The sequence below is a fragment of the Battus philenor genome, unplaced genomic scaffold, assembly GCF_028537555.1.
Source record: "Battus philenor isolate CCGP_79_NKW_IND1 unplaced genomic scaffold, ilBatPhil1.0.hap1 SCAF_22, whole genome shotgun sequence".
NCBI classification, from domain to species: Eukaryota; Metazoa; Arthropoda; class Insecta; order Lepidoptera; family Papilionidae; genus Battus; species Battus philenor.
Window position 1 is genome coordinate 9,311,146 of NW_027181685.1, and position 17,955 is coordinate 9,329,100.

At 31.9% G+C, this 17,955-nt stretch overlaps 2 protein-coding genes across 2 annotated transcripts; one reads left to right on the forward strand and one right to left on the reverse strand.

Moving 5' to 3' along the window:
- Positions 1-1,439: 1,439 nt before the first annotated feature.
- On the reverse strand, positions 1,440-6,922 carry HDAC11 (Histone deacetylase 11). Its single transcript, XM_068766998.1, has 8 exons — positions 6,767-6,922; positions 6,558-6,681; positions 5,578-5,688; positions 5,133-5,224; positions 4,376-4,580; positions 3,314-3,480; positions 2,594-2,702; positions 1,440-1,798 (listed from the first exon to the last, which is right to left on the reverse strand). Exons 1-8 carry the CDS (start codon positions 6,772-6,774, stop codon positions 1,619-1,621), a joined length of 996 nt encoding a protein of 331 aa, XP_068623099.1. The 5' UTR covers positions 6,775-6,922; the 3' UTR covers positions 1,440-1,618.
- Positions 6,923-7,291: 369 nt separating this feature from the next.
- Positions 7,292-17,308, forward strand: LOC137923607 (uncharacterized). Its single transcript, XM_068766825.1, has 11 exons — positions 7,292-7,342; positions 7,422-7,592; positions 8,761-8,868; positions 9,358-9,687; positions 10,360-10,438; positions 12,156-12,339; positions 13,910-14,033; positions 15,380-15,528; positions 16,506-16,604; positions 16,943-17,017; positions 17,167-17,308. Exons 1-11 carry the CDS (start codon positions 7,292-7,294, stop codon positions 17,306-17,308), a joined length of 1,512 nt encoding a protein of 503 aa, XP_068622926.1.
- The last annotated feature ends 647 nt before the right edge of the window (positions 17,309-17,955 follow it).

Here is a 17,955-nt window from a genome sequence, read left to right on the forward strand (position 1 = left end):
GTCATGTCGCGTGCCTACAGTGACTTTACCTTGCCAATTCAATAATAAGCTAAGTAAAAAACAAATACTACAGATTAAACTAATTATCATTATTATACAAACATGATAACACCTCAAGATACCGTGAACTCATTCTACGTAGACTGTACAAACAAAACTAAATAGTTTTAAAGTACCCCGGAATAAAAAGGCCTGTCCTAAAAGATCACATGTGCCGCACTTTCAAACCTAGAATTATAAAATTTAAATAAACTGCAATATAATAAGTAAAAAATAAATTTCATATTACGACATATACTCACGTAAATCAATAAGTTATTACTGCCAAATTATAATTTAAAACTAACGGTTTAAACTGTAAACCACGAAACAGCAAGCGCAACGAAGAACATCCACTCATAGGATAGATTTTAAAGTAGTCAGAAAACACTCAATGCAGACCGCTTCTAACTGGTCCTGGGGCGAGCGAGAATTGATTCATTAGTGCGTTCTTGGTGTTGTGTGGATAGTGTGTGAGCCTTACAACTGCATTACTCGCTTAGGTAGTGTGTTCACGGATGGAGCACTTACCTTGAAGAGGCATCACCTACCTATAGGTCCCTAACCTAAGGCATACTGTCCCCATTATTATAACCTAACGGTTTGGAACTTTGGGGACAACATAATCAACAAATTTAGGAATAGGCAAATAGAGGGTCCTGCCTGGTCCTATAAGGAACCGTAAACCGTAGTATTATAAAGTTTTTTCAATTAAATAGTCATAATAAGCACCGAGATTAGCCGTCCGGCTAGGCTCCCTTGATTATCTTATTAACCCAAAGCTACGTCGTTACAAGTAAGGAGGTATGACCTATAAAATACCGTTTGGCGCGGACCCTTACTTAAATAAATCTTAAATTACTGTATTATTCAATATCGTCACATAATAATTTTCAGATCTAAATTAATAAAATCCGCCAAATATGTTGTTAAGCGTAAAACTCCTGAACGGAGTAATAATTGAAGGAGCAACAACTTCAATTATATTAAATATATTCTTAAAGCATTATAAAGATTTCAAAGAGTAAACCGCATAGTATATTAAATAAGTCAAGTTGTCATGTTATTTGATTTCAATCAAAAACTATAAAGATTAACGTATTAAGACAATAAAATTCTCGAATCATATATACATATAACATATTCATGAAACTATTATTTATTACTCGTCTTGCCCTTTTTCATACCTATATTTATACATCAAATCGGTACCTAACGATCTCTATCAAATATGTTGTACAGGTGTTCTTTTTCAGTTGGACTGTGACCAGCCTATAACTTTCGACAATAGAAATCTATCAAGTCATCTAGTTACAAATAAAACACAAAACAGAATAAATATTATTTAATTTAAAAATTTAATATTGCTTTAAAATTTATTGCAAACAAACAATCAATTATTATTGACTGGAAGAAAATAAATTATTCTAGAATACGCAAATCCTATTTGCAATTAATACCAAAGTTGGCACCACGATATCTAAACTACGTCATTTTAGGGATGTCATCCCAAAATATCCTACTTTGAGTAGAAATGGTAACTAGACTAGGAATGGTAACTACTTTCAGTGTTGCCATACTATTTATCTATATCAGTCATTTTACTGCCTTTTATTAAGCCTTTTCTCTCCAAATTCATTATTGAATCGGCTATTATCTTTGCAGTTTTCCTAAGGTAACCACCGCTTGTCAACATTACTATTGGAATGTTATTTTCTTTGCACTGCTCGAACACGAATTGATCCCTTTTGATTATACCCTGAAAGTATAAATAAATTTATTTAAATATATAAAAAATTGCCACAATTTCTTACATAATTTGATAAATTGTACACAAAACTAATTATCATTTCAAACTTTTCCCCGTTGATTTTTAATAGTTCATCTGTCACTTTGTGGATGAGCGTTCTTTGCGGCGCTAAAAACAAACTAAACTATGCACATATGGATTTAATTTAAATAATATATTTATATATACTTTTAATGTGTGTGTCCGTTCGTAGTCATGTATTAGTCAGTTTAAGTGTACAAAAAGGTCTTTTCATCAGATCCTGAGGAATGGATTCGTATATTTTAGCTCTGCTATAAGCACCACTGGATAAAATAGCAAATGAAAACATTGGTGGAAAAAAATAGTTGTGGTTCGAGACTCGGGCACAATTAACTCGGAATCCTAATCGCGTATTTATTGAATACAATATCATTGAATAATACTTGGTATAAGGTTCTCATAGGTAAAAAACAGATTTCCAGTGCGACTTGCATTTTGTCCATAAATAAATCATAAAGGCAGTGAAAGAGTGTTTGTGGCTGTGGGTGTTTCTTATAATATTTCCATGTTTTTGGACAACTGTGCGTCGTAACATGGTATTTTGGCAAAACTTCAATATTATTTATTTGTGCATCAGAAAAAAAAGAGTAATATTCAGCGCCAAATAGCATTACAATATTGTTTTTGAAATAGTTTTTTTTTTATATTTAATAATAAATATAGGGTCACCTAATAATTTTTCTACATAAATAATAAATATATACCTAATAAATATATACTCACATCCTCACTAATGTTTAAGTGGCCAAGTGGATCAGAGTCCAGTATATCAGTGCCCGCATTGTACACCAAAATGTCGGGTTTAAAGTCATTTAAAGCAGCTTTTAAATGCCTACAGGAAAAACATTATATGTGTTTAGTTTATTATGTAATCTTAACAATTATTTATTTCTGTCATCATCATTTCAGGACATAAACTCCCCAAAAGACTGTCAATAAGACCGGCTGAAAGCGGGCTGCCTCTTGGATCTTCCAGCAACTTGGTCATCTGTTGTGGATACGATACGATGCACTTGTCGGTTCATGGTCTTCACTCCAGTACCTTTACACACCAACGGCCATTTATTCAGCGCCCTCTGTGTCCTCTTACTGCCTTCAAGTTTAACTTGTCAATCCAACTAGGAAAACTTTACTCTCCAATGATTTTTTATGTAAAATCTTTTACACTCTACGACTTATAAAAATAGTTTTTGCAACACAAGTGTTAAAAATATATTGAAAGAGATTTTTTCTAACTATTCTGTAATTAAAATCAATATCAAAAATTCAAACGGCTGAGTCCACTACAGTATGGGTTTTAACACTTCAGTATATTACCTAGTAAGGGTCCCTATTGTAGGTGCTCTTATAGTATCTTGCATTGTTAATAAGTTAAGCTAACAATATAAATTTACATCAATAATTCTTTCTTTCTTATTTATGGTTCAAAACAGTTATACTGACTTCTGCAATTTGTCCAGGTACTCTGAATCCTCAACCAAGTTATCAAGCTCGACTTTCTTTCGAATAGCTTGTTTAGCTCGCTTGTCCTTGGGATATATGTGACGGTTGTACATGTCCATTATATATACCTCCGGTACACCAAGAAAATCCCGCTGGTAACCATTGCCCTGCACAGAAATTCTCTAATTCTTAAAGTTAAAAACCTTATCTTTACATACATATTTACACATAAGTCATACATATATATGTTTTCCTATCTAATTGTTGTTTATTGTAGTGATATTAAGAAATTACATCAATAAATAAAGTGATCACTCAATAAGTGTAATTTATGTATTTATTCTATTGAACTGCAACAAGCTTGTAACTTTTGACAGTATGTCATACAAGTCTGTCAAAGCAGATAGTTATAAATAAATGCACCATACTTCATAAATGTAAGTATCACATAATTTTAATTTCAATTCTAGTTAAATATTTCTACATTTTTGTTACTTACTAGTGTAACCTACATGTTAAGAAGTGAATCTGACAAAATAGTAGATATTTCAAAAAGTATCCACAAAGCCATACTTTTACATCATCATCATTATCATTTCAGTCATAAGAAGCCACTGTTGAATTTGGCCTCTCCCATAGATTACCAATAAACCCAATGAAAGCAGTCTGCATTCAGCGTCTGTAGTCTCCACTCACAACAGCCATCTATTATGCATGCTTTGTGGTCTGCCCACTACTATTTCAGCTTGCTAATCCTCTGGGCTATATCATTCACTATCATTTGTCTATGGATCCACTTATTTATAATTCAATTTCATAGACAAATCCTAAGCCTTTTCCATGACTCGTTGAGCGACTTTGAACTTTGAGAACTAAAAGTGGAAGGCCATGTTTACTGGTATATTCATCACACATATGGTTGAAATTTTTATTATATTAATAATTCAAAAATATAGAATAAGAAAATTCTGGGTCACAGATTGTTACATACTTACTGATTGTCACTGAAAAAGCAGTTTTCGAGTGTATGAGTTTGTTCATGTGTTTGTATGTTTATAATACCTGATGAGCATCCAAATCAACAATCATAGCATTCTGTATCATTTGATTTTCAACTAGGAACCGGACCAACAGAGTTATATCAGCATATGGGCAAAATCCTCCCCCTTTATCAGAGCTACAGTGATGGAAACCACCCCCAACGTTGATTGCCCATCCTCTCTCTAATGCTAGCTTTCCCGCCAAAACTGAGCCTCCAGTTTGTAACCTGTCCAAAAGAATGAATTCGAATATTTAAGGCAATGTAAAAATAAACTTAATAATAAAAGTTATTATTATAGTTGGTCTAAAATACTAAGTGACTGTTTTTAAAAATGTAATGTTTATTTGAAGAATAAAAAAAGTGAATAATACAATATATAAAAATAAAGACTTTCTTAATCACAGTATAATATATGTGTATAAGTTAAAATACAAGTTTATATTTCTACCACAAAGAGCACTTGAAATGACGACAGACAGGTCAAATGTTACATTGCATCATAGGCAAATGGAGTAAAAAGATTTTATGGTACCCAAGAGACATGGAATGACATATAGAATAACTGTGACCTTAGACTCACACTCAAGCAGAATAGCAGAGGATAAGAGTGGAGAAGGCTGTAAGAGGAACTAAGCAGCATACTCATTTGCGAGGAATGGTGTAGTTAAAAGAATTGTAAAATATGTATTGCCAATTGTTAATTTGGAATAAATAGCTGTTTTTCTAATAATTACTATATCTGTATACTTCACAAAAAAATTATTTAAGAATAATCACCTCATTGGTTTTAAGTAGGCATACTGTACCAAAATGTTAGGCAAGCATGCAACAACTGGTACTTCTGCAATCACAGCTACCTTTGGGCTCCACTGTAAATAGAAAAACCAATATTACAATGTAAATTTTACTTACGGGTTGGCAGCTTCACTGTAACACAAGCTGTAGTAGCAGATGATTTGTAGCATACATTGACAATAACAGATTACTACTACCTTAACACCCAACAATACAATCTGCTGAACTTTTTTAAGAAGAGACAAGCAAAGAATTTACTTGATGGTTAGTGATTCAACGCAGCTAAAACTGCAAGCCACACAAAACTGTAATAAAAATTTCATTATGACAAAATAATGCAGACATTTAATTTCATTTTCATCCTAAAAAAATTAGTTTCCTTCAACACTACATAGACAATATATAAAACAACACCAATACTACCTACCTTAAGAGATTTTAGATACTTCTTCGTATGAACAACCAGCAGATCATTTTTTTTTGCTTCCAAGGGTTGCACCAAGACATCCTTTGTGATAAAATTGGCATCTTCTAAATGCTGAAAGTGGTAATATATGATAATGTACGCAACATAATAAAAATCATACACTAATTTTTTTTGTAATGAACTAAAGCCCTGTCTGGCTTGAAAAAATCAGCTTATTTTTTATCCTGCTTTGCCATATCAACTTGAAGCTATTCAGATTTTGTCATACAATATCTAATTTAATATTTATGCTTGTTTCTTTGAGACCACATATATTATAGATTAGTTCTATGATTTTATCCACAAGGTTTTTGGAACTATGGTTACACAACATTGCCAAATGACAAACAAAAGAAGCAAGGGTCCACTCAAATGAGTTCTTGTAAAAGAATCCTACTTCCTATATATCCATCATATGTTACTTTAAAGCTCTTTTTATTGAATATTTAGTGTTATTCATGGAGTAGAAGAAAATCTTATTAAATTTATTGAAAGCTGCTAACATATAATAATACATTGTCTTTTATACTTAAGATCATTATTTTAAATCTAATTAAATAATTAATTAATATTAAATATGTTTTGTAAAGAATTATAGTCAGATTTTAGAAAGTTCAATACTTTTTGAAGCTAGAAATGAAACCAAGATGTAAAGATTTATGAAAAATGCCATCCCAAACTCTTGGGTGCCATGTCTGTTTTGGTTTGGTTTTTCGATGTCCTTGCTCAGACTAAATAGAAATCGGCCCAAACACCCCTACTTATATCTTAAACAGGTGCAATCAAACAAGAATATACATCCACACTGACAATGACTTGGAGACTAACATTTTGGCGTCACGTTAACTAATTCTTACCTCGTTATCATTAACTAATAAGTTATATAAGTTCTACGTTTTCTGCTATTAACTCTATCTGGCGAATAGAGTATCATAACAAACCTGTATAATATTGCGCCATTTCTTCGCATCAAATACATGGAACTTCTCAAGTCCCATAACCGAAACATTATATTTGTCATCGTAAACAAGTGGCCACTGATCTTCTCGAATATCAAAATAAAGGCTAAAACAAGAAAAGTAACCGGCTTTTAAAATATTTCTGGTTTAATATATTCTAAATATTCCTCAATTACTTCCAGCCTAATTACCTGGTCATTTCTATAATTATTTATTTATTTTCTAACATTATTTCACCAACTACATTGTATCTCGCCTTTTAGCTGTGCATTTATTGTGGCAAATGCCGTATTGCGAATTTTTGTGAATATTGACAATAGTAAGATTAGCTTTTTCTTGACAACTTCGCTTTCGTCGATAAACTCAACTACTGTTATAATATATTTTTTATTAAAAGATGCATCTGTGAAAACAAATTATGTACAAATTTAATTTAAATATAAGTAATAAAATTTAATTTAAATGAAATATTTAGGCAACAATTACTCCAAAATTTATGTGCGTTAGCCTTCTCAATAAATATTTTGAAACAACATTTATTGCCTAGCAACCAAAAATGACACATCCTCGCGGGAAGTGTAAACAAAATGTTAAGGTCGTTCGCTAATAAGTTATTAAATTATAAATTCGTGAATACTTTAGACCGTTATATAAAATCTGTTCACACTGTTGTATAACATTAAACTTTTTAAATTATTTCGTATTAACACTGTAAAATGGATAATAACACCTTGGACGATTTACAAACAGAAGTCGATTTTTACAGGGTATTTTATCTGTGAATCGAATAAAAGGAATAATAATCTCTTTTATATAAAGTTATTTAAACATTTTATTATTTTGTAGCAAAATCAAGTGATTGTAGAACAGGAAATTAAAACACTCATCGCTGATAATCAGAAACTTTCCAATCAAGTAAGCATATTGCTGAATGAAAAACTACACAGTGCACAGCAAGACAATAATCACGACAAAGAACTCGAAGACCTACGAAAACAAGTGATTTTACTTACTAAGGTATAATAACATTTAAATAATAATAATATTTAAAATTGTATGCAGGGTTTTCGGCTATAGTCGAAAAAGCTTTAAAGGCGGTGAATGTATAGCTAATTTCCTGTCAGTTAATATATTCTACACCTTGTCCTAAAATCTTTGGTTTCGGAAATAATAAAAAACGTAAGTAAGAAAAATTGTTTCCGAAATTCGGATTACTTCATATTAAAATTAATTATTGGTTTGTCACATTCGAATCGTTATTACTTTATACACGGTGATTGAAAATAAAACTTTAAAGATTTTTGATAACAAATGATTTTTACATTCACCCATTAAAAGTTCTTACTCCTAAACCAATCACCCTGTGTAAGTATATGACATCTGGATGGTATTCACATACTGCCCTTACTTATTGTTGCCATGCCCTGATTTACCCATTATTCTATATGTGCTTACAAGACGATGTTGTCGAAACTTTTTAAATTCTGAAAGAGTATATTATGTACTATTAAAATAAACATTTTTATAACAGTAATTTTACTTTTCCTTAATTACGTCACTATAGTTTGGCGAACAATTAACCTAAATTTTTCTTATGTTTATAAATATATTAATCTTCTACTACTAACTGTTACTTCCAACAGTTGATTTATTTAAAATAACTTAACTTTTTATAATAACTTTTAAATAAAAAATTAACAATTTATATAGAGGTACAAGAGGCGGTTTTTTCGCTCGAAACGATCTCTACTAGACAATCTTTGGATGGAGATGAGAGACATGAACCTGTATTTTTGCTAACAAATTCATATTAAGACAGTTTCACTCTATTTTTCTAATCACTTATCATACTAGTACAGTTTCTCTTTACCCGCACTCATTGTAAATGACAAACATTATCCATAATTAAATTTATCAGTTCCTCTTTTGTTCACCAAAAATAAACATTTTGAGTCTTAACCCGCATTCACGTAGCCTAAATTACTGACGCTTACACTAAACACATTCTAACTTCAAGCATATAAATGTTTAGTAGTAATTGAGAACACGTTAATATTATGTTCTAAAAACTATAAATCACGTAATAACCTCTTGATTTTATAAAAAAATGGAAGTAAGAACTTAACTGTGATCATTAAAAATAAATCCTTTTTTTAAACTTGATTAAAGTATATAATTCTCACAGGAACGAGATTCTTTGCACGTCTTATGGCAGACATCTCAGAAAACAATCGACGCCCTCGACAAAGAGCTAAAAACTTATCAAATTTACGACAACAGGAGGAATAACGATGTGAGTTCTTTTACTTCTTTTTTATTTCAATTCGATTCGTAGCAAATATGTACATTTTTGGCGTTTTATTTAAATAGAACTTTTGTGTGCGGAATATCACACATTCGAATAACAAATATACTATTCAAGTTATGAGGCGATCTTTTAAACAATTGAATTACATGTTTAACTTAGTGCTGCCGAAGCCTTTGTACCCCACCTTAGGAATGCGTGGGGAGATTGAGCCGAGGAAAAAAGCATGAGCGTTGCGACCTCAAGCACTCTCATACTGACTGACATAGTAGAGAGGCCGGTACTCCCTCTCTTCCCAGTTTCGATGCGTATACCAAAGGCGCGTCAGAGCGATCTCATCAGTACTATAAGGCATCATCCAAACAAACATCAGCATTCCAAACAGTTATTTTTGATTTAAAAAAATTATTAAATTAAAACATAGAAAATCATACTCTAACAGATTTGTAAAATTAAACAATAATGTTACTTCTACAGATAAATCTAAACGAAAAAAGAAGTTTAGAACTCAAACTCGAAACATCATTAACAGAGTACGTTGAATTGGAAACCAAATATAGAAATTTAGAAAAAGAATACAAATTAATACAAAATGATTTGAAAAATGCAGAAAAAGAAATACACACGTACAAGGAGAGAGGTAAAGATTTAGAAATTAAAATAAACGTTGCAGAGAAAAATCTAGAAGAATATAAAGTAAATCTAATAGCGGAAAAGAAGAGTAACGAAGACATAAGACAACAGTTGATTGCGTGTCAAAAGGAGAGCATAGATAAAGTAAAAAGAGAAGTAGAAGCGAAATCTAAGGTCGGTATTGAATGACAGTGATTCCAAATTTAAAGTTGGAGTATTTTAGTAGTTTAAAATAATTTTTTTAAGGATAATTTACGGTGTTAGAGAAAAATAATCGCATGTATTAATTACTTTGAAACATGAGTAGTACACGGGTAAGTCATAGGCCCCTGTTTCTTCTAGTTTCTGTGCCTATAAATAAGAACCTAGTAACGCTTATGAACTAATATTTGGCAACAGATATAGACGATGAGATTATCCTATCAAGTTAGACATTTACCAAATACAACCAATAAATTACCAATGTTTAAATCAAGTGTTATTATTTGTAGTAACGTATTTATAATTAAAACTAAAATATAATAAGTATGATACATTCAGCAGGTGTCCAAATCTACTGATCTTACCTTTTTTTAGGCTTTATATATATTGTTAATTTTTAAATAATGTCAAATTTTCTCGTTTATAACTATATTCCGTTGGTGTTAAGAATACGATCATTAGGCAATTAAATCGTTCATAATTAGATTTTACTTTTGAAAGTATGTCTTCAATTGTAAGATTAGCTTTTTTATTCTTCTATCTTAACGGAAGCCGTAAAGGTTGACATTACCGAACGCAGAATATACCTTTACAGATTATCAATAATAATAATTACTGGGAAATAAGCGGGTAATTTATTTTTAGGTCGCAGAAGCTTTACAACTCTTCGATGTTGTTTCGGCACAAAAGAACGAAGCCTATCGAAAAGTTGCTGAACTTACCGGTATGTTGTTCTTTTAAAAATCATGTACTATTTATATCCTTATAACACGTACTTATTAGCATTTTATTATACCTTTAGTTTGAATAAAAACCTCTCAAAGAGATGGAGAACGTCTCAACTCACTTTACTGACCTGGCGCAGATTGATGTATGTCAATAATCTTTCGGAATTAATTCTTACTATGCTTTATTTATATAGTTTATTACTAATAATATATAAAGTACTACGTAGCAAAAACTTAATAAAAATAGTTCTTTTTAATATAAGTTTATTCTATATAGCGTGAACTCTGCCTGTATTTACATAGCAATAATAATAAGAAATCATCATGGCTCTCTGGGATTAAAGTTTATATAATCTTTGTATTAAACCGTAATGAATTTAATAAATAATACAAGAAGAGAACAAAATAAAAGAAATGCATATATTGAGTTCGCGACAGACACTAACTAGACTGCGATGTCTGGCAATTAAAATTAGTTTACATTACCGGTACGCGGGCCGAGACGGATTGACGGTCGGATGGGGAAAGCTACTGCGATTTCTTTATGAACATCTATCAAATCAAACGTTACACGAAATCTGCTAGCCTAATATTATAATTCCTATTAAATGTTACTTTTGTGATGATGAATGATATTCCCTCAGTCTGTTCTTCACCGTTTGTTAGTAATTATTGATTTAATGTTACAAAATTAAGGTGTGCTTCCTGGAATCGAACCACCGTTCGTTAAAAGACGATATCTTTTTTAATCTTTAGAATTGGCTTTGATAATCTTCGAAACGTCAAAACACTGACATACTGACATTTATATATATATATATACATATATATATACATATATATTAATACGTAGTATTAATGGTCTTAATTTTCTCTACATGTTATTGCCATATTGGGAATTTTAATGACAAGAATCGATTAAAAGCTTTTGAAACACCAATTATATATTTTTTGTGCTACAATACTTCTATTCCTCACATTAAAATCAATATGGTACTATCCCCAGTTATATCTATTGCATAATTTTTAAAATAATAATATGTTATATTAATCAAGATTTAATACATAAGCTTTAAATTTTCTTACAGATAAATGTAATTTTGCTATAGAACAGTAAATGTTACCTCCAAAAGGATGAAAAGTAGGGGTTACAAACCTGTTTTTCACTTTGGTGTAGTCGCTGTTATTTTCGAAATAATTTACACTTTTTTTGAATATTGACGATATTATGTTAAAATATTGTGATGCTACTGTTAGTAAATCTATTTTATTAAATACGTACTTTCGGAAATGTCGCACTATGAGTTTATAATTTTTTTTATTTGGGCTAAAGGGATAATCATATTAGTTAACTAAATAAGTAACATTGGTAGCTCAGCGGTAAGGACAGAGACATGCAATCGTAGGTCGCGAGTTCGATCCCGGGGATACAATCATGTATAATATCACAGTTTGTGCATTAATTAAAAAGGATTGCCACTGCTCACAAATAAGTTTCCAGAGGATGGGCATCAGCGTCTTCTGCGTACCGTAGTACTACATTGCGACCGCCATCTCGCCTGCTAAGCGTAGCGATTACGGAACATCCTCTAAATATATCTATATGGGAGGCCTATGCCTTGCAGTGGGTGTCTATGAGCTGAAACGACGAAATAAAAAATAAGTAGTATTTATGGGCAAGAGAAATTTAGTTTTAAAATAAGTAATTTGCAGGTGTTATATCACAACTTCAGCAAACTCTTTCAAAGGTTAAACAAGAAGCGGAAAAGAGTTTTAGAGCAGAACTGGAGGAAGTGAAGGAGAACTGTAACGAAAAAGTGTCGGACATGCTGGAACACATACGGAGTCTGGACGCGGAGCTCGTAGAGAAAGGATTGATATTAAACAAAACGTTAAGGTAGGATTTTTCTAAATTAGTCGTGTAATATTACAAAAAAGTAACTTTAGGCATTATTATCACGGCTTATCTTTACAACTCTTTCGGTCATATTAATATCATTTACATATACAATACCCAGGGTCGTGCAGAGATAATAGGTAAGCGGTAAATGATGGGTAAATGTATTAGAAAAAACCATTATTACGAGTATATTATCCACGATAAATACTATACTTATGACATAATTACTAATAAACACATACAGTACCCGGCAATAAATATTGCACAACGACCCACACTACCTATGTGTCATTTTGTCAGTCGAAATTAGCCGATTATCTCTTTCCAAAGGTCGATGTGCAATATTTATCGCCGGCTATTGTACTTGAATAGCAGGATATAATCATCATCACCATAATTATCACGTCACCCGACAAATGCCCGCTACAAGGCGTAGGCCTCCCCGAAAAATTGCCACCATGACCGATCTGGCGCATCCAGCGATTTCTTGAGATGTAATATATACATAAATTACACATATGTTTATGCATATATTACATAATATGTGATTGGAGAAGAAGTTACGATTATTCCGCCAGTAAGTCACGAATATTGTTTTTAAATATATACCGGTTTACTGACTCTCTAATAAAGAATTTGTAAGACGTACAAAGTAGTGAAAGATTATTGATCGATTTTGGTTTGATACAAGGATTTGTTATAATAATTTAAGAGATATGTTTTGTGTGCTCCATGTAGCGATGGATAAAGGAGCGTGCAAGCCGGTTATTAACTGCAGCGTCAAATTCTGAAAATTCTTTGTATTGTTTCTTGTATTTATTTACTTCAAAATTTTTCCAAATATGATTACATAAAATTTTATTTGAAACACATATACTATTCCATATTTTGTATAACTTGTAAGTAAATATTTTTTCGAACGAGTTCCAAATTTTGTTTTGCCCGAGGCGCTCATACAACTGAAACCAGCACTGCCTTCTTGCGTTGCTTTTGTTAATGCAGAGAGTGGTGATACTCATACTGGGATTTTTCCATAATGAGGACGGTTTTCCTAAGTAAATTATTCCGCTAGACTCTCATGTTCTTCCGCATATAACAATTTGAGGTGATTTATTCCTCTCCGGCTATGATGCGTTCTACAACCGAAATGATTACGATGCAAATATACATACAATTTTTTTTTAGTAATTTCAAACGTCTCTCAAACCTGATTAATTCTTTTCTTCATATTGATAATGTTCTTCATTAAACATCTTATCTCTTGACACAATTCTATTTTTGTCTTCTCTTGTTTCTTATTTTTCTTCTACCTCGATACAATGAAACCAGAACAGTTGATGTTGACTTGTTTAATGGTATACGTATGTTACACAGATCCACAAAGAAATCGAACAGACCGATATTTCCGAGGCGGGTCGTAAAACAGTGACATCAGGTACTTTAGGAACGTCGCGTTCGTTTTGCGTTTAGGAAAGTTCTATATTAAGTAGTCAGGAAAGTCATAACACAATTTTTTATTAATTTTACGATAAACTACATTTCTAAAAAATAAGACAAATTTTTTTAGAGATAATCAGATTCTGCGAGAAGCCAACGAAAATTACACGAAGCAACAAAAGGACAACTTGAAGTTAACTGACCCCAAGCTGGCTTTAGCCGAACAACGACTGGAGGCCATGTTTCAAGAGCTGGTAAATTTAGTATTTACATCGTGTATTTACTTCATTAATTTAATTATAACAAACAGAGAGTTTAATGCTGTCGAGCATTTAGACTGGTCAACAGTGTGATGTCAAAACTTGAGCCTGTCAAAAGTGCGTCCATACGTAATCAAAATAATACTTAAATACTATTATTTCTTTATTAATACTCTACTGCACATCTAAGATGAATGTGTAAACGCAAACTAAAACCAGAGGCAGCTTAACTTATAGTACAGGGTTTGCAATGCACACGGGCGCCGTGACGCCCCCTGAGATGGCAAAGTAATAGTTACAGCCGCAGGGGGATCAGGCCTAGGGAGCGCTGAGTTTCACGACATGACATTCTATCCCTTGATAGATTCGTTCTATTTTATTTGATTAACAGAGTCTATCAAACAGTTGTTTGAAAGAAATTGATGGTAGCGATAAGACCACGGATTATACTTCATATTTTATCGTTTTATCCGATTTCTTTTTTTGTCTGTTATTTTTTAAATAAAAAGAAAAATGAAACATTAATATTTTAAATAAGGTTTACATACATATAATAAACAATAAGCCGTAATAAAGTTCACTACTAAAATTATTAAAAAATATGAGCATTTCACTTTGACGTTAAACGAAGGAAGAAATATTTTTAATTTTTTTTAAATTATATTATAAAAGACTACAGATTTTCAGGAACGTTCTTCCAAATGAAACTAAAAGTTTTCGAAAAACCGCCATTTCTTCTCAAATGATGTGCTGTAATTCAGAAATTGTTTTCACAGAGGTACAATAGACCTCTGTTCTTGAGATATCCACATAAACAATTAAAAGGCGACAAACCTACATTTCGGGGTGGCCACTGAATGTCCCCCCTTTTCAACGTGACTTTATTTGGGTACATTTCTTATCCGATGTCCATCTTTGGATTAGTTAGTTAATATCCTTATTGTAAACGCAAAATATGTACATAATAGTAAATAAAAAGTACATTGGGCGGTCTTATCACGTTATTATTAGATGTATGAGAGGTGGCGCCGTACCGGAACTAAGTCATGAAGTTGTACTCCTTGAGCTCTTGAAGCTCTGGTTGCAAGAAGTTAAAAAACAAGTTAAAAGCTTATTGCTGGCAAATGCGCTAAGCATCCTTTAAAGCTTTTACAACTTTAACTTCATCATATATGTATATAAATGAATATCATATTTCAATGTTCAGTAAACTTTATTATGGACCTACTTCGACGATTCAAAAGCGCATGTTAATGTTCACTTGGACATATTTTTAATCAATTTTTTGCATACGTAAGTTCTTAATTACGAAGTATACACATTAAGTATTATAATCCCAGGTTGCATCGGAACGACGTAACATCCAATTAGTATGTGAGAAACAGTGCCTGGCTATAGATATACAAAGGATCCAGGATATTCACAGCAGGGAGACTAAGAGACGCGATTGGGAGGAAAATTTACTGAAAACACAATGCGAGGAACTCAAGTAAGTGAGGCCTTGACGTTGATTTGATAATTTGAAAATGTGTGTGCTGTATTATATTGTTAATAGGTCTTATGACGTTTTAAAACTGATGTATAAGCATCATAATTTATTACAAGAACTTTCATTAAAATCCACTGGTATGTTATATCACTGATAATATAATTCCACTCTCTTCTCGAGTCTTGAAGCCTATTGATCACGTTTAGATTAGTTTTTTTTTAAATATTTAATTACCGCTGTCTCGTAGAGGGCGCTTTCACTCTCCTCGAGATTATACAAGCTCGACTAACTTTAAGTCCAGCTATGACTATGAAACCGCAGGTTAATCCGCACCACGTACTCTTTTCAATCACTCTAGCTTGATGTGCTTGACCTGTTATAGGGATTCACTGAAGATTTTGAGTTGGGAATATTTTTACGAACATTTTGACTTATAATACGGCACTGCAGCTGGAAAAAAAACTTACTTTTTAATATTTTAAAACTACAGGAGCACGCGATTTCTGAAGGTTTCACTAGACAGCTTAGATTTAAATATTACTATATGACAATGCGCCTGTCTTCATTAATAAGCAGCGTAATATAAGTTTTAAGCAGTATTATATAAGCAAATAACATAATGTACCTCTTTTTTTAATTGATTCCCTTCATATAGCAGAAAAAAAGATTTAAAAGACATCGCTTTTATAACTTTTTTTTAGCTTATAAAAATTGTCACCTAATAGAAGCAAAGACATCTTACGTTGCTGAATTAATTAAATCGAAAAACTTTTTCGGTCTAAGTAAGGAAAATTATAGTAATTTTCATCAAATTTGTTCAATGCTATTTGTATTTCAATTACTCTCTTTGATTATAGGTTCAAAATTTTTAAAGTGGTGTATCTTTACATTCACGTATAATTTGGCGCTGTAGTTTTGTACTTTCTTAATAATAAAAATGATGTAACAACAGACATAATGTCTTATTAAAATTTCAGACTTCAAGTGGAGCATCTTCAAAAATCTTTGAACGAAACCCATACCATGATCAACCGACTACAAACTATGCTCTCTTCAAGAACTGAACTCAGTCACAAGTACGTATCGTCCAAATATTTTAGAGAGCTTTAGGAGTATAGTTTCTTTATACTAACTGAAATGAAACACTGCGCTGTGTTCAATCTAAGACAATATTCGTTTGGTTGTCTGGTAGAGATCGACTCAAGCAATAAAACCGCCTTTTGTACCTTATGAATTGTTTCCTTTTTTCCTCTATCTATTGTCTATGGCGTACAACAGTGTTAATAATGATAAATATTAGTTATGTATTAATCGTTTTTATGGCATGATTTACACTAAATAGCGGTAGAAACTGCAACAACGCTTCTCTCTGGAATGATAGGAATTTTTAATATTTTTTCTTTTTCATACACAGAATGGTATCGACAAAAGAGGAAGAATTATTGGAACTGAATAAACATTTAGAAAATCAAATGGAATTAAACAGGAAGTAAGTACAATGATAATATAATCTGTAAAATAAATATCGACTTAATTTTAACAATTAGTTTTTATGCTCCAATCATTTAAATAAAAATTAATTTGCAAATTATAATGTACACTTTAAGAATTTACGATAACCTATGCATTCACTTGCAGGTGGAAAGAGTCCTACGTGGACATGACCGCTAAATTAAAAAAGAATTTGGAGTCGCTTTTTAAAGAAAACAACGAATTAAGATCCAAACTGAACATGCCGTCTGTAGGATCACCAAAAGGCGACAACAGCTCTAGCACTTAATAATTTATATGAATTCAGTGCAATATTCATTATAGTTAAGATTTATTGTTTTATTTTATTTTTAATTAAAGGTATATTGTTTATACCTGTGTTTTAAGTATAATTAATGCCTCAAATTTATGTTATCTGTACACTACATGACATGACTTCAAATCTTTATGTTTCTATGTTTCACCTACATATGACAGTAACCTTTCTCTCATCATTATTTCAGCCGTAAGACGTCCACTGCTGAACGTGGGCCATTTCCAGAGACTCCAATAGGACAGGATTCAAACTACAAGTTTTTCGGATGCGCTTGTAGGTCCCCTTAGTCTTTAATCCAAATCCTCAAGGCTTCAGCGGACAACCGTTCTGCGTGTTGCGTAGCCTGCCCACTTCAACTTACAAATGCTCTGGGCCATTTCGGTTACATTCCTTTGTCTACTTACCCTCATTGCTGATTGACTTGTTTATAGGCTAAAGCCCGTTTTAAGTTACAAAGCTGTAAGACTCACTTGAGAACCTCGACTTGGGCCGTCACATTATTCATGATTGCTAAATCTTGTCCTTTCTTTATTTTTGGATTTATTTAGAATGAAGGTTTTTAGTATTTTCCGTCAGTCATTATTTTGTAATATAAATAAATAATAATCAATAATATTTAA

Coding starts and splice junctions, on each gene's coding strand:
- HDAC11 (XM_068766998.1), bottom strand. Junction 5,689..6,557: donor AATGGCGCAATATTATACAG/GTTTGTTATGAT, acceptor TACCACTTTCAG/CATTTAGAAGATGCCAATTT. Junction 5,225..5,577: donor AGTATCTAAAATCTCTTAAG/GTAGGTAGTATT, acceptor TTCTATTTACAG/TGGAGCCCAAAGGTAGCTGT.
- LOC137923607 (XM_068766825.1), top strand. CDS start 7,292: ATGGATAATAACACCTTGGACGATTTACAAACAGAAGTCGATTTTTAC. Junction 7,343..7,421: donor CAGAAGTCGATTTTTACAGG/GTATTTTATCTG, acceptor ATTATTTTGTAG/CAAAATCAAGTGATTGTAGA. Junction 17,018..17,166: donor CAAATGGAATTAAACAGGAA/GTAAGTACAATG, acceptor ATTCACTTGCAG/GTGGAAAGAGTCCTACGTGG.